This window comes from Peromyscus eremicus, chromosome 5 (genome assembly GCF_949786415.1).
Source record: "Peromyscus eremicus chromosome 5, PerEre_H2_v1, whole genome shotgun sequence".
NCBI lineage: Eukaryota > Metazoa > Chordata > Mammalia > Rodentia > Cricetidae > Peromyscus > Peromyscus eremicus.
In genome coordinates this window covers 62,157,616-62,173,796 of record NC_081420.1, presented here as the reverse complement: position 1 = coordinate 62,173,796, position 16,181 = coordinate 62,157,616, and the positions used below count along the sequence as shown (strand labels likewise).

The following is a 16,181-nucleotide window of genomic DNA, read 5'->3' as shown; positions in this document are numbered from 1 at the left end:
CCTTTACCTCTTAAATGTTGAAATTTCAGGCGTGCACAACCATGCTTAGCTTTGATTTAAAATTTTAAAAAATCCATTGGGTAAGCATGGTGGTGCATGCCTTTAATCCTAGCACTCGTGAGGCAGAGGCAGGCGGATCTCTGTGAGTTCGAGGACAGCCTGGTCTACATAGTAAGTTCTAAGTCACCCAGAGCTATACAGTGAAACTGTGTATCAACAGAACAGAACAGCACAGCACAGCACAGCATTGGCAGAAACAACATAAATGCACTGTGTGTGTATGTTAAGCAGCACCACTGTCGTCACACTGGAAGTCTGATCAGGGCTGACCTCACTCAGCTCCTAGCCCAGACTAGCTCACCTGAGCCCTGAGCACAGCCATGGTTTCTAGGTCCTCCTCCTGCTTAGCGATGGTCTGCTTCATCTCGTCCATCTGAAGCTGCTTGGATGCCAGGGCCCGCTCTGCCAGCTCCAGCTTTTCATGGAGCTCTTGCAGCAGCGTCTTGTCCACCTTTTCTGCCTGAAAAAATACAACTTCATTCTAGAAATGCCTTTGAAACGATGCATCCTACTTAAGGAAAACAGAAAGGTTTACTTAGTAGTGACAACTCATTCAGGAAGTTGTAGTCACTTGTGACTTGCAAATAATCACTTCCTCGTTTCAAACAATTTCCTTAAAGGTAACGCTGAGTGTAGCATTGTTCACAGTATATGAGTGCAGATCTTTAGCACACATCAAACACCAGATAACTGTCAAATACACAATAATAACAAGCCCTACTCTGATGAGCTTGCCAGGCATAGATACTGTTATTTATCTTGTTATATGTTTTTACTCTATTTATTTATTTATTTATTTATTTATTTGAGACAGGGTTTCTCTGTGTAGTTTTGGAGCCTGTCCTGGATCTCGCTCTGCAGACCAGGCTGGCCTCGAACTCACAGAGATCCGCCTGGCTATGCCTCCCAAGTGCAGGGATTAAAGGCATGCGCCACCACTGCCAGGCATATGTTTATATTTAAAAGGTCTTTCCTGGGCATTATGTCTCATATGTTTAATCCCAGCACTCAGGAGGCTGGGGCAGGTGGAACTCTTTGAATTCAAGGCCAGCTTTGTCTACATAGTGAGTTCCAGGCTAGCCAAGGGTACATAGAGACTCAGTAAATAAATAAATAAATATATATATATATATATATATATATATATATTAGGTTATAATAGGTTTTTTTTTTTTTTTTTTGAGACAGGTTTCTTTGTGTTAACAGCCCTGGCTGTCTTGGAACTCACTCTGTAGACCAGGCTGGCCTCAAATTCACAGAGATTTACCTGCTTCTGCCTCCCAAGTGCTGAGATAAAAGGCATGCCCCATCATGCCTAGCTTTTTTTTTTTTTTAATGAAATAAAAAGGGCTGGGAGAGTAGCCAGTCTGAAGTGCCTGCTGTGTGTATGAGGACTTGAGTCCAGATCCTCAGCACCCATGTAAAAGCCAGATGTGATGGTGACTCTCATCTGCAACCCTAGTGCCAGAGATCCAGAGACAGGAGGATACCTGGCTTGCTGGCCAGCCAGCCTAGCCAACTGGTGAGCTTCTGGTTCAGTAAGAGAGACATTGAAAAACTAAGGTGGACTATATCAAAAAACAGCAAACACTGACCTCTGGCTTCCACATGTATACACCAGTATGCATGTGGATACACACACACACACACACATACAGAAAAGGAAAAGAAAAAAAAAACCTGGGCCTGTAATCTTAGCTATTGAGGGGACTGAGGCAGTAGGATTGCAAGTTCAGGGTCTGCTTAGGTAACTCTGGGACTCTAAGAGGTGAGGGGCAGAAGAGGAGGATGCAGCTCAATGGTAGAACTTTTGCTTAGCATGCAGAAGGCCCTAGGTTTAATCCCCACTATAGGAACAAAGGAGGGAAGGAGGGAGTGGCAAAGAGCATATTTGTAAGGATATAAATTGAAAGACTTAACTCAAAGATGCCATGGTCTGTAAATTTTATATCATGCTTGGGCATTGTTACTAATTTAAATTAAATGCTGTAAATCCAGGGTTCCAAGTTCACTGCCAGCAGGCAGGATGCCCTTGCATAATTTCGTTCAGCAGATGGCCATAGCCAGCTGTCTCCCTGCACACTGTTCACATAGGAGCCCAGGCTCTCAGCCCTCCTCCAAACAAACCGTGAGAAATAGGAAAAGCCCATGCTCTGGTAGACATCAGCACCATCACCATATACACAGCACGTTCTATCTAGGAACAGTATGAAGAGCTACAACAATTTTTTTTTTTTTGGTTTTTCGAGACAGGGTTTCTCTGTGTAGCTTTGCGCCTTTCCTGGGACTCACTTGGTAGCCCAGGCTGGCCTCGAACTCACAGAGATCCGCCTGGCTCTGCCTCCCGAGTGCTGGGATTAAAGGCGTGCGCCACCACCGCCCGGCGAGCTACAATGATTTTGACACAATTGATTAAACTGCAAAGTGATTTCTGAAACCAGACTTAGTTGAAGGGTCATGCTTTTTTTTTTTTTTTTTTTTTGTAGATATAATATTCAAATATTCAATGGTTTCCATTGACCAGGCTACGGAAGTACATTTTTTTCTCTATAAATACCTGTTTTTTGGTTAGTTCTTCAATTGTTTTCAGTGCATTATTATGTTCTTGAAGAAGCTTGTTGTGTGTTGATTGCAGAGTGGCTAACCTGGATCTATTAAAATATGATATTAAAAATGGAATCATGAGAAAAATATCACAGAAACTCATCCTCTTGTTTCCCTAACAGCCTTTGAAAACTCAAGTAGAAAAATCTCTGCTTTTACCATCCCACCAACTTTTGTCAGCTTGACACAACCTAGAGTCACCTGAGAAAAAAGTCTCAATGAGAGATCGTGTTGATCATCAGCCTGGCTCGTGGGCATGTCTGTGGGGATTGTCTTGACAACCCAGCTGGAAAGCAGGTGGTACCTGCCACTCCCTAGTTTAGGGCTCTAGATTACATAAAAGTAGAAAAAGCAAGCTGAGGACTAAGTATTCATATTTCTGCTCTTGACTGTGGATGTGACTAGGTGCTACAAGCCCAGACCAGACTTTTTTTTTTTTTAATTTTTATTTTTATTTTGCAATACAATTCAGTTCTACATATCAGTCACGGATTTCCTTGTTCTCCCCCCTCCGGCCCCCCTCACCTTCCCCCCATTCCCACCTCCTCCAGGGCAAAGTCTCCCCCGCGGACTGAGATCAACCTGGTAGACTCAGTCCAGGCAGGTCCAGTCCCCTCCTCCCAGGCTGAGCCAAGCGATCCTGCATAGGCCCCAGGTTTCAAACAGCCAACTCATGCAATGAGCACAGGACCCGGTCCCACTGCCTGAATGCCTCCCAAACAGATCAAGCCAATCAACTGTCTCACCCATTCAGAGGGCCTGATCCAGTTGGTGACCCCTCAGCCATTGGTTCATAGTTCATGTGTTTCCATTCGTTTGGCTATTTGTCCCTGTGCTTTATCCAACTTTGGTCTCAACAATTCTCGCTCATATAAACCCTCCTCATTCTCGCTAATTGGACTCCCAGAGCTCCACCAGGGGCCTAGCCATGGATCTCTGCATCCAGATCCCTCAGTAGTTGGATGGGGTTTCTAGCACGACAATTAGGGTGTTTGGCCATCCCATCACCAGAGTAGCAGACCAGACTTCTTACCAGTAGGGGCGGGAACGTGGAACTATAAACCAAGATAAACTCTTCAAAGTTGCTTTTTTTCATGATATTCTACCACAGCAACAGAAAGGAAACTAGAGCCACCACATATCAGCATTTTTCTTACCCTCAAAGAAAATGGTAACTTTCAAAAGACTGTCTTTCCCCCAGAAGATAGAATAAAAATAATTTTCATATTTTTGTTACAATACAACTCAAAAATTTAATCTTCCCAGAGTCTCCATATGATTCTCAAGTCCTACTTCCAATCTGCATCTGGACAGCTGTCCTTCCCCTCCTGGGCAAGTGCCACCCCGTGCCACACACACTCACTTTTCATCCTCCGTTTTGGCTTGCTCCATCTTGATTTCAGAGCGCATGCTCTCCACCTGCAGCTCTAACTTCTTGTTGCTGTAAACAAGTTCTTGCTTCTCATTCAGCTCTGATGGGGTTGCAGAGTTTTTCCTTTCCAGAGCCTGACACCTGAAAAAGATGAATATTTCATGAGGAGAAACAATGCTTTGACACGTCCGTGGCTTCTGTGCAAATCCTCAAAGGACTTAAAATACATAGCGAGTTAGGTCTACAGGATTTGTGAAGGCAAAATAAAATACTTTGTTCTTTTTGCTTCCTATTTGCTTTTTGTTTCGTTTCCTTCTTCCTTGCTTCTTAATGAGACATGGTGATATTTTAAACCCCAATCAAGTGGTAGCTGGCTAAGGAGCATCTCATAGTGAAAATCCCTGGGTACCTTTCAGAGTTTAAAAAGTCTGTCACAAAGACTTGGATTTCTGACAAGGATTCAGTAAGAGGAAAGGAATGCCCCCGAGCTTCTCTTAGAGATCAGAAAAAGAACTAAGGATTGGGGAGGTGAAACTGCTTGACCAGTGTGACATCAATTTAGTTTAGTTTGGTTTGCTAGCTTTGGCTAACTCTTTAACATGTTTATTTCCTTGTTTGTTTTGTGTGTATGTGTAGGGTTGTGCATGTGGAAATCAAAGGACAATTTGGAGGAATCAGTTCCATCCTTCCATCATGTGGGTCATGTGGGTCCTGGGGATGGACTAAGGAACTTGGGTTGTCGGGCTTGGTGGCAAGGGTCTGCCCACCAAGCCACCTCACTAGCCCCCTGTGCCTCCTTTTACACTGTTTAGTTCAGGCTGGCCTCAAACTGCCGACCTTCCTCCTCACCCTCTCCAGTGCTGAGATTAAAGTAATGTGCCACTACTCCTGGCTGGGTGACATCCCACTCCTAGCCCTACCTCAGTATTGGGTGCTGAACAGGGCCTTGAAGATGCTAGGCAAGCACTCCGACCCATCGGCTAAATTCTTAGCCATCAGATGTTTCCTAAAATCAAGAAAAACAAGCAGGGGCCAAACTATCAACATCTGTGTGGGTTTTAATGACTGAAGGGACCGACTGGGACGGGCCTTCTCTAAATAAATCCCCACTCGATTATTCTTATGCTCACTCCAGACATCTTTTCCTTGCTTATCAGCCTCCCAGCTCTGCACAAGGGTCACATAGGCTGGTGCTCTTCAAGCACAATCCGAGTCCTTTTGTGTCCTCATGACCCAAGTGACAACAATGGCTTCAGGCTTATACACCAACATCAAAACTCTCTTTTTTCTGAACCATATTTCAGTTAGGTCCCTGCCTTTCTTTTGGTCAGGAATACAGTAACAAAACCATTGTGATACAGTAACATACTTCGTAAATCATGCAATCAAATTAATGAGTTTTTACTTTTCTTGAAGTCTCTTCTTCATTAGCTCTGCCTCACTGAGTTTCGTGTGGGCCTCTTGAAGCTCCTTAAACAGAGAGGTCACTTGAACGTTTAACGTTTCCACTTCGCTTCCAACCTACCAACAGACAATGGCAGACATTCACACGAGGAAGCCATTCGCGAGGAAATGAACCTTGAATGAGAAAACAGTCCGCACCACTAGCATCCAGCAAACACTGATAGCCCAAGTAGATTTAACTGGGGCAAGACTTCCCCAAGTGCCTTGCGTGAAAGCACTCTTCTGGGTATGTTCTATTTCCTTGTAGAGCATTAACCATCAGTCTGAGCATGTGTGAGAATGGATTTGCTATTAAGCCCCACCCTACTCATGCTTCAGGGATCATAGTCACAGAGTTATCAAAGTGCAGTTTTATTCATGGGGGAAAGACTCGGCCCCCCACTGCCTTGCTAACTTCTGCTTCTAGTTCATGTCATTATTTCTGTTAGACAGCTCTTTTCCTGGAAGTCTGCCAGTTGTCCATTTGTACACAAGTTTTAAGACAGCCTAGAAACGTCAATACTTTCCCATAACTTGGTTCATTTCAGTTAATGGTGTGCTGTTCCCCAGCAGTCCTCTCTTCATCTAAGTTCACTGTGTTCTCTCTCCACATGCCCCACTGCCCTCCCCGTTTTACTTTTGTAGCCATTGCTGGTCTGGAACTTGCTATGTAGCATAAGCTGTCTTCAAACTCAAAATCCTCCTGCCTCAGCCTACTAGGCACTGGAATTATGGGGTGTGCACCAACAGGCCAGTCTTTGAAATGTTCTCCATGTCTTAGAGTAGGGACTCAGAACCAGACAAGGTGGTACACGTCTGTAATCCTAGCACACCCGAGGCAGGAAAATCAAGAGTTCTCCTGGGCTACATAGTATGTCAGAGCTTAGCCTATAGCTGTACAAATAAGATGCTGTTGTCCTTCCCACCCCTTGAAAAAAAAAAAAAAGAAAGAAGTGGCAAATTGTGTGTGTGTGTGTGTGTGTGTGTGTGTGTGTACTGATGAATAAATTGAACAAAAGGATCATTTTATATGTCTCTCTCCATGGACTACTGTGAGTACCATAACTTCCCAGCTTTGGGAATGTTTCCTAAGCTTAAGACTCTTCAGGTGGGTAGTGATGGCACACGCCTTTAGTCCCAGCACTGGGGAGGCAGAGCTAGGTGGATCTCTGTGAGTTCGAAGCCAGCCTGGTCTACGGAGCATCAAGATCCAGGACAGGCACCAAAACTACAGGGAGAAACCCTGTCTCAAAAAATTAAAAAAACAAAAAACAAAAAACAAAAAACTCTTCAGGCTCCAAGGCATATCTCTAAGTTACTACATAACACTGAATATATATTCTGGAACATTTTTTTCTCCCATGACAACTTCCTGTTTCTACAAGTGCTGAGACAGAATCAAGACCTTCCAATTCTAAAAGTTTTGGAGTCATGTCCACAAGGATCTCAGCATAACATAGTCAAAATATCTTTTCCATGTGGTGGGCTTGTTGGCTTAGGGATTTAGGGGATTATAAGAGGAGAAATGAATGTTTTATGTAGTACAGACTGGGATACATCTTATTGTGACTGACACCGAGTTCAAACCCAGGACTAGGAAACGAAAGAGAAATAGGAAATACCCAGTAACAAAAGTCTCCATCTCTAAAGTACATAGCACAACGTAAGACTTGAACCCATAGCTACACCTCCAATGGGGGTATGACAGTCTCTTGGGAGTGTTGTACCCACACTTTCTGGGTCTTTGTCCTCTTCATTCTCCTCTTCTGTGTGCCCCTCTGTCTGGGTCTCAATATCAGAATGGCCATTTGCTTTCTTTTCAAAATCTGAAATTCTGGAAAAAAAAAAAAAAAACAACAGCAAAGGCATGTAGAAAAGTTTTCCTTTCTAAAGAGGATAAGCAGCTGTAGAAGCACTCCACTGGGGATACTGGTGTTATCAAGGCCTGGATAAAAAGAGATGTTTTCAAAATCTCTTTATATTTTCCTCATTAGCAGTGGTCTTGTTCTTTATCTTAACACTGGCTAGAACCGCTGTGACTTAAGGTCAATATACCAGAACATAGCTGTCTCAGTACACATGAAGCAAAGAGAGGCTGTGGATGAAGGTGGAAGACTGGCTGGCATGGTGATGCAGGACTGTAATCTCAGCTACTGGGGAATCTGAAGTGAAAAAGTCACCAGTTCAAAGGCTGCCTGGGTGAAATTGTGAAATTGCTGTTCGAGGCCAGCCTTGGCAACTTCAGAGGACCCTGTATCAAAATACAAATAAAATGTAAAAATAGAGCTGGGGCTGTGGATCCATGGTAGAGTCCTTGCTTAGAATGCCTATGTCCCTGGTTTCAATCTTCAGTACTTAAGTCTATACACATAGTAGGTTTTGTATATGCATGTAATTTCCCTTCCACTACAAATCCTACAAATGAGACTTTCTCAGCCACATGCCTGCAGGAACAAAGAGACAGAAGCAGCAGCAATAAACAGAAAGGACAGAATGAGTAGGGCAGGGTTAATGTTCTAAATCAAGAACAGGGAGAGCCAAGAAGTTACCCATGTCATACATACTGTTGAAACTTTTTATGGCTTGGGAATTGGGGATACCATGTGTGTCCATAGGATGGGGGCTAAAAAATGCAATTGAAAAATGGCAAAATAAGGGGGCTCAGGATGCAGAGATGTCAGCACAGTGGAGGGATTGGGTTTGCTACCTAAAGGAAGGGAATTTATAACCGCAGCCCTTGCCTTCTCCTTTTCATCTCAAGAACCCTGCTGTCTAGAAAGACATCATCTAAGCAGGAGACGGAGACATCCTCTCTGGAGAACTGCTCTAGGAACAGGCAAAACATTTAAGGTTTTAGACCCAGCCTCACCAAGGAAATGCCCAAGCTGAGTTCCCAAAGCTTTGAGTGGCTTCCAACTCTCCTCCCTGCTAAATCTGACCAGCCAAGATCACTAGACATTTGAGGAAAACCTTGAAATAAAACACATTCTGTACTGAAAATTGAACAGATGAGTGTAAAGGAGAGATTATCACTAACATCCCTAGAGACCCAAGGCATTATTTGCACCCATTAAAAATTAAAAAAAACCACCCTAAAAAAGATAAACATTGGTCGGGTCTGAGAGTGAGCAAGAGAACACAGATGGAGTAGAGGATCACATTTAAGAAAACCACATGACCAGTTCTATCTAAAAGTAATAAGACGATAGCAGATTCTAGAGAAGTGAAAGAGGACCAAGTTTGGGCATAATCCCTACGTTAATGGAGACTGCTTTGTAAAGAGCTTGTCGAACGAAAAGGTTCAGTGGAAGTCAGAACAAATGAATGAAAAACAGCCTCACCACAAAACCTGGATCACATTTCTCACTCCTTGGGACACACTGAAGGAACTGCAGGGGTGAGTGAAAAAGTTCCACCCAAACAGAATCCGAATCAGAAAGGCAATGGGTCTCTCAACAGCAACCAGAAGCTAGAGCACGCCAAAGCAATGCTTTAAACTTCACATGGAAAACAAGCCTAGAGTTCCCTGTTTAGCCAAACTGGTCATCAAGAATAGAGATGAAGACTTTTGGATAGGCAGATCTCAGAAAATAGTCTCCTCTCATATTCTTTCTCAGTACATCAGTAGAGATGTAATTAAGAGATTGGGAAAACTTGGAGCTACAGTTTGACCATCCCCTCCAAAACTCATGGGGAGATTTTAGGGGGTAGGGGATTTTTATTTTTATTTTGTGTGTATGTGCGCACATATGAATGCAGAGGTCAGGAGAGGGCATCAGATCCTCTGGAGTCACTCAGTGTGGGTGCTGGGGACCAAATTTAGGTCCTCTGTAAGAGCACTATATGCTCTGAACTGCTGGCCATGTCTCCAGCCCTTCATGTTGCCACCTAATTACCATGGTGCCATAGCAGCCCCACCCTCAGGAAAGCTATCATTTCAGGAGTGGGTTCCTAATAAAAGGCTTGACTGTTTTCTGTTGAAAGCCTCCAGAACTGTGGGCTGAATCCACTTCCACAGTTTAGAACTCATTCTGTTAAAGGAGCAGAAAACAGACCAAGACATTAAGCAAATGCTTAAGTGGCTAATTTTGCACTGAGATATAAAAAGTCTAAGAAGGAAAAGTGATCACTGCACAGAGCACGGTCCAACTGTGAGCACACACATCCATTGTGTGCATGTGTCTAAATGCTCAGTAACGTGAACACTGAGTAGGCATTTGACTAAAGCTCCAAGTTATCGATTTCAACTGGGGACAGGAGGTAGAGCAAGTTCCAGAAATGCGTGTACTGTGTCGATGATGGCTGTACAAGACAGCTAAGTCTTCCTCAGCCATACTTAGGGGGCAATATGTCACCATTACAAATCTTCAAAGAAAAAAACAGTTCAAACCTTATCCATGAAGGCAGCTAGCAAAGGAACCAGGCAGATGGGTTGAAAGTGACTGAGAAGCAGAAGAAGTATGGGTGGGAAGGGGCTGCTCAAAGCACTGCTTCTCCATAGGTTCCTGTCAAAGCACTGCTTCTCCACGGGCAGTCTGCAGAGCCAGTCTTTACTTATTATTTTTGTGTTGCTACTGTCAACCCTAATTGGTATGCAGTACCGTCTAGTCTGAATCCATGGGGGAGATTCAGCCAAGATTCTAGGCTGAATCCATGGATGAGACACCAGATGGTAAAGGCAGGAGGGTGGCTTATTAACACTGTAGTGCCGTTCACATTGACACAGGTTTTGACCTACATTTGAATTACAAGTTATCTTAATTTTCTAGGGCAAATATTCACTTTGAGTCATCTTTCCTTTGCTATTTAAACCGGGGCTACACTCCCTAAGAACTTCTTTCTCCTTACTGGCGTATTTAGAAAATACGGATTAAGTCAGTTGTGGTGGTGCACACTTAATCTCAGCACTCAGGAGTTGGGTCTCTGTGAGACCAGCATGGTCTACCACAGCATGTTTCAGGCCAGCCAGGGCTACATAGTGAGATCCTATCTCAAAAAACCTGAAATAACAAAAACCTAAAATAACAAACAAAAACAAAAACTCAACATGACAGACCAAAACCAAAAACAAAAAGCCCTAAAATAGCATGAAACATGAAAGCTGCACATACCCCAAAGAAGAAAGGCAAACCTACTACTGTCCTTTCCCCCATATATGCCCTAAAATTTTATTTTCATTAAAATTAAATGTAGAACACCTGTATCTCTGTTTCCAGTGATCGGGGAGAAAGGCAGAAAGCTGGCCCACTTATCTCAGAAAAACACAGGGTTGGTCTTGCAATGTGTTTGTGCCATGACCGATTTCAGTGTGTGCAAATCAGGCTGGGTGACCATGTGTCCAAGACGTGTCTTGGCTTCAGTTCTGCCTTGTCTGAGAAGCACCCGCCACCCTGGTACCATGCAGAGAATATGAATCTCTGCAACGACTTATTGCCTTGCCCTGTTAAATACTGTGTCATCTGGGCCACAAGACAGAAGTTCAATGTCATTGAAAAAGGGACCTTTCCAGGGTACTCAGGGTTGGGTGTGCACCTCTAAAGAGCTATACACCTTCCAGTATCCAGGGAGAAAGTTGTGTTTTGTTTGAAAGCAGGAAGAAAGATTTGGAATATCTGATTAGCAAGCTGCCAAGCTTACACATCTATTTTTTTATTCACCAGTATTAAGGAACAGAGTACTGGCGTACACAACATTGTAGATGAAGCTCAAAAACACTCTGGTGAGTGGAAGAAGTCAGTCACAGAAGACCAATGCTGTATTGATGTCCAGTATTCAGAGATCCTCAAAGACAGAGAGTCAGCTACTGGGAGAAGTGGGTAGTGAACGCTGAGGGGTACTGATTCTTTTTTTTTTTTTTTTTTTTCGAGACAGGGTTTCTCTGTGTAGCTTTGCGCCTTTCCTGGAACTCACTTGGTAGCCCAGGCTGGCCTCGAACTCACAGAGATCCGCCTGGCTCTGCCTCCCGAGTGCTGGGATTAAAGGCGTATGCCACCACCGCCCGGCTTGATTCTTTATATGGAGGAAATGTTTGAAGACTAGATTGTGGTAATGGGCATAGTCATGTGACTAAAAGCCTTGGAATGTACACTTTAAAGGGAGACCTTCGTGGTATCTTATTTGTGTTTTACTAGCCCATTAATCTTTCACATTGATAGTTCATACCTTTCTTTGGCTTCTCTGAGTGCCATTTCAAGTCTCTCCACTTTTTGGTTTCCTTCCCTCAGGCAAAGCAGGAGTTGGCTCACAGTTAATTCCTCAAACTCCACATAGGTCCTGGCATCTTCTATAGATTTGGTCCTAATAAGACATCACCAGCACATTCAGTATGGAAGTTAAAAGGGTTTTAATCTCAACACAAATGTCAAGAGTAAGAACAGAGAAGCCCAATACAACTGAAACCACTGTCCTCCAGTAAATTCTCAACTGGCCCAAGCATGCTGATCCTGTGGACTGTTTAACTCTTCTATGCACGCTGGGAAGGCTGTGGGAGCGGCTAACATAATGCTTCAAGGAAGCTAACCTCATTATGTGAGTGCTCACTCTAAAGAGTTACTGCGATCTGTAGAGATCCGGTTTCAGAGAGGGCTGCAGACAGGTACATTCAGGTACATTCAGGCCATTGCCCACTCCAACTTGTTAGAGACTTATCACCTTTGTGAGTCAGGTAAGAAAAACTTCTCTGGTTTTGGTTTCACACAGAGCAGAGACATGTAGACACTACTGACAAATGTTTTTCTAAGTTTCAGAATCTGGTCAAGAGACACAAACAACTATGACCATTAGTCAGTGATGGAATGTTCAGAGTGATGACCAGGACGGCAGGGATGGCAGCTAGTCTTTCAGTCGTCTGCTAGGCTCACACAGCTACCAGCCAGGATTAAAGGCTCCAAAGCTGGAGCTCCAAGACTACAAACCAATATCAGATCCCTTACCAGACTCACAAAAGGTAAGAGCTACTGGCCTGAAAGAGGAAATAGCTTTTACATATGAAAATAAAGGAAGAGGAAGTGGCTTAAAGATTACAAATAGTTTTCTTTCTTCCCTCTATTTCCAGGAAAGTCTTGATATTAAAAGCAGCAATTAGGGAAAGTTGAATTTTAAATAAAAAAAAAAAAAAACAACAAAAAACCCCAAACAGGAATAACACTCACGTATACCAATTACTTGGGTGAAAAACTGTTGTATTATTTACATTCTCCATGACATGAGAACATAGGGGCAGGCATTAAAAAAAAAAAAGTTTTGTTACTTTTACTGTGTCATTCTCGATGCATATTTATCAAGTAATAGAAAAAAGTTTTTAAAAGTCTGTGAGGTAGGAGATGCAGAGAAATTCTAAGCAAACTGACAGGCAAATGGACTAATGTTGCATGTCCACACACAGAGAATAAGCAAACCGCCAGCTTTGGGTAAATTGCCTTCAAGAACCAAGAAGTTCAGTGCCTAGATCGTCTACCGTCTCTGCTCAAAGGCCCTTCCATGACTTGTCTGTTTCCTAGAACCTGCCGGGGAAAGCAGATTTGAGATTCCATAGGTAAGTTCCCTGACATTTTTGAGGTTGATGAGATGGCTCAGTGGGTCAAGATGTTGCCATCAAGTCTGATGGCCTGAGTTTGATCCTCAGAACCCACATAGTGGAGGGAACAGGTGTTTATAACCTGTCCTGTGGCCTCCACACGTGTGCTGTGGCATGTTCCTTCCCTAGCATATACATACACACTAATAATAAACTAAGGAAAAAGATCTGGGGCACTTTCAAGAAATGTCCCAGTGACTGACAGCTATCACAGCCATTGTCTTGGTAACCAGTATTGGCTACTGTGGCTTATTATAATCAGGAAAGAACAGGGAAGAGAAAAAGGGTCCATCCCCTTTAAGGAAGCTGGGCAGCCTGTTTACTTCGAGCAGCTCTGACAAACAAATGAGCAAACACAGCACTGCTGATAGGAATGAGTCCCTTTTTGGTTGAGGGTGAATTTGCTTACACTTCTAAAAAAAAAGGAAACGCCTCTTCACAGAGGCTCAGCACTTGTTAGCCCTCTGTTAAAAAGGCACCAGACATTGTTTCCACTTCCCGCCAGTTTGGGCTGCACCATTAAACACTATTGAAAATGAGTGTTAGCAGGTGGGGAGCTAAGGCAGGATGGTTGCAGATTCAAATCAAACCTGGATTACAGAGGAAGACCCTGCCTCGGAAAACAAAGTAAGTTACTTTTCTTCAGTCCATCATGCCTAACCTCCAACGATAGGCTCAAAGTGACAAGATTGCCCCTTCTGTGAACCTGACGACTCTAGAGTTCCACCACCTACATGTTGATGGTATCTGTTCTCGTAGGTCTAAGACTGCTGTTCTTCATTTCCTTCACTGCTCCCTCAGCTTCTCCTTCCTGTAAATGCAGAGACAAAAGGGACTGAATACAATAAATTTGCAAGACAGATCCCTTTTCCAAGGAAAAAGACAAAAGATTCCATCCAAGGAAAATACTCAGCTTTTGTATGAGATGTGATCTAAACTGGGTCACTCAAATGAAACAGAAAACACTCTCCTCTGGGCCTGCACACCCTGTCAGGATTATAAATATGTAGGCATGAAGGTCAGTCTCCTATCACAGAACACCCTCAACCCAACTCCATAAACATGTGGATGAGGCTTACAAAGCAATGGTTTTGCCAAGGCAGTTGCCATTATAAATTTGCCTGTACCACTGCCTGTTAGGGAACCAAAACCTAAAGACTCAGACTGACAGGGTTTGTGAGCTGGTTATATTTCCATAAGCTAATGGAGTAAATCGTCACAAATCCTCAAAGATGGTTTGGGATGCTTGGGCTACTCTCTTCCTAAGCCATGGCCAGAGTTTTCCAGCTCACAGGAGGAATGAAGCACATTTACACTCACAGTAACTGTCACCCGTCTGGGAGGCAGCAGATGATGCTAACCCTGGAGAGCCCTCTTTGGAAGCTTGTGATAAAATTTCTGGGTTTCCTGACTTATCAGCCATTTACAGGGCTAAAGCTCCAACTCTGTGTTTCAGTCATCTTCAGCCACTTGTAGACAGTATACTTTTCAAATCCTCATACTGGGCACCCTGAATGAATTTCTTAGAGGGCCATTTTCCAACTGTACTGATCTGTAGGGGTTGGTGAGGAAGGAGCCCCACACTAACTACCCCAGATCTATCTAGTACCTTAGCTATCTTGCAAGCTGCTCACCACTCCCTGAGCTTGTCTACAAAGTCCACTCCTCTCCTTAATCTCTTTTCCCACATCAGCTATGAACTCTGACAAAGTGGAATGACACTTCCATTACAAAGGATTTTGTCCTAATGTGCTTTTTACCCTCCACTCAGGTATCTCTTAGCATCACTGAAGGAGAGAGCCTTCTAACGCTTACCCACCTGCTCTTTTCTCTATGAGACTCAGTACACCCAGATATCATCAAAAGAGACACCCCACAAGAGCTCAGAGATTAATACACACTGCCCCAGTTGGCCAATTCACTTGGGTTGCACAGAATTGAAATTTGATAGCTCTGACTTCAAACTCTGTTCTCAGAAGCCAATTCACGGCTTCTAGCAGGGAGGTAAAGAAGAGTTCCTCCTCACTCTACACCCAGAGTAACTCTGTTCTTCTTGCCCCATCCCAATATTTATTTTTATTGTTGATTGTATACATGTATGTATTGGTGTGTAAGTAAGTGTAGGTGAGTACAGGTACCATCTGAGGCCAGAAGAGGGTGTCAGTGCTCTGGAGCTGGAGTTAAAGGCAGTTGTGAGCCAATGTGGATGCTGGGAATGGAACTCAGGTCCTCTGGAAGGGCAGTATTATTTTAATTGCTGAGCCATATCTCACCCCCCTCTTTTTGATACAAGGTTTCATGTATCACAGGCTGCCCTTGAACTGGCTATATAGCTTAGAATAACCTTGAACTTCTGATCCTCCTGCCTCTACCTACTGAGTCCCAGGATTACAGGTTTATGTTACTACACTCAGTTTTGTTTTGTTTTGGTTTTGGTTTTTCGAGACAAGTTTTCTCTGTAAAGCAGTCCTGGCTCTCCTGAAACTCACTCTGTAGACCAGGCTGGCCTTGAACTCACAGAGATCTACCTGCCTCTGCTTCCTGAGTGCTGGAATTAAAGGCATGCGCCACCACCGCCTAGCTACACTCAGTTTTATGTAGTACACTCAGTTTTATGTAGTACTGGAGATGGAACCCAGGGCTTCATAATGAAGCATACATTGCCAGGCTTATACAGCTAGTGTCAGGTCTAAAGGCAACTCCAATTCCCTAAACTACAAAGGCAGTGCCTATGTCTAGAAACGGCAGTCTTGGCCATGTCCAGTTTGCTTCTTTTCTCTTTGATACAGACTCTTCTAGATACTTCTGGATATTTTCTCTCTCTTATCCACAATCAAAATCTCCCTCCTAATAGTGGAGGGGCCAGTTCAATGGCTTCTTTATGCACCCCTCACATGCGTACAGGACAACCCTTGTCTGGTGCTAAACACTTAAAAATAAACAAGCTTCCAAAGAGGGCTCTCCAGGGTTAGCATCATCTGCTGCCTCCCAGACGGGTGACAGTTACTGTGAGTGTAAATGTGCTTCACTCCTCCTGTGAGCTGGAAAACTCTGGCCATGGCTTAGGAAGAGAGTAGCCCAAGCATCCCAAACCATCTTTGAGGATTTGTGACGATTTACTCCATT

General features: G+C 43.6%; 1 protein-coding gene across 3 annotated transcripts in view; it reads right to left on the bottom strand.

The window, feature by feature from the left end:
- The window catches only part of Optn (optineurin), a 44,377-nt gene that overhangs the window by 11,283 nt on the left and 16,913 nt on the right, over positions 1-16,181 (bottom strand). For all 3 annotated transcript variants that reach the window (XM_059263564.1, XM_059263563.1, XM_059263565.1), the window contains exons 5-11: positions 13,790-13,866; positions 11,642-11,776; positions 7,211-7,313; positions 5,442-5,557; positions 4,028-4,177; positions 2,618-2,711; positions 362-520 (exon numbers count right to left, since the gene is read on the bottom strand). In XM_059263564.1, the coding sequence (XP_059119547.1) occupies positions 362-520; positions 2,618-2,711; positions 4,028-4,177; positions 5,442-5,557; positions 7,211-7,313; positions 11,642-11,776; positions 13,790-13,866 (834 nt within the window). The remainder of the gene's footprint in view (positions 1-361; positions 521-2,617; positions 2,712-4,027; positions 4,178-5,441; positions 5,558-7,210; positions 7,314-11,641; positions 11,777-13,789; positions 13,867-16,181) is intronic.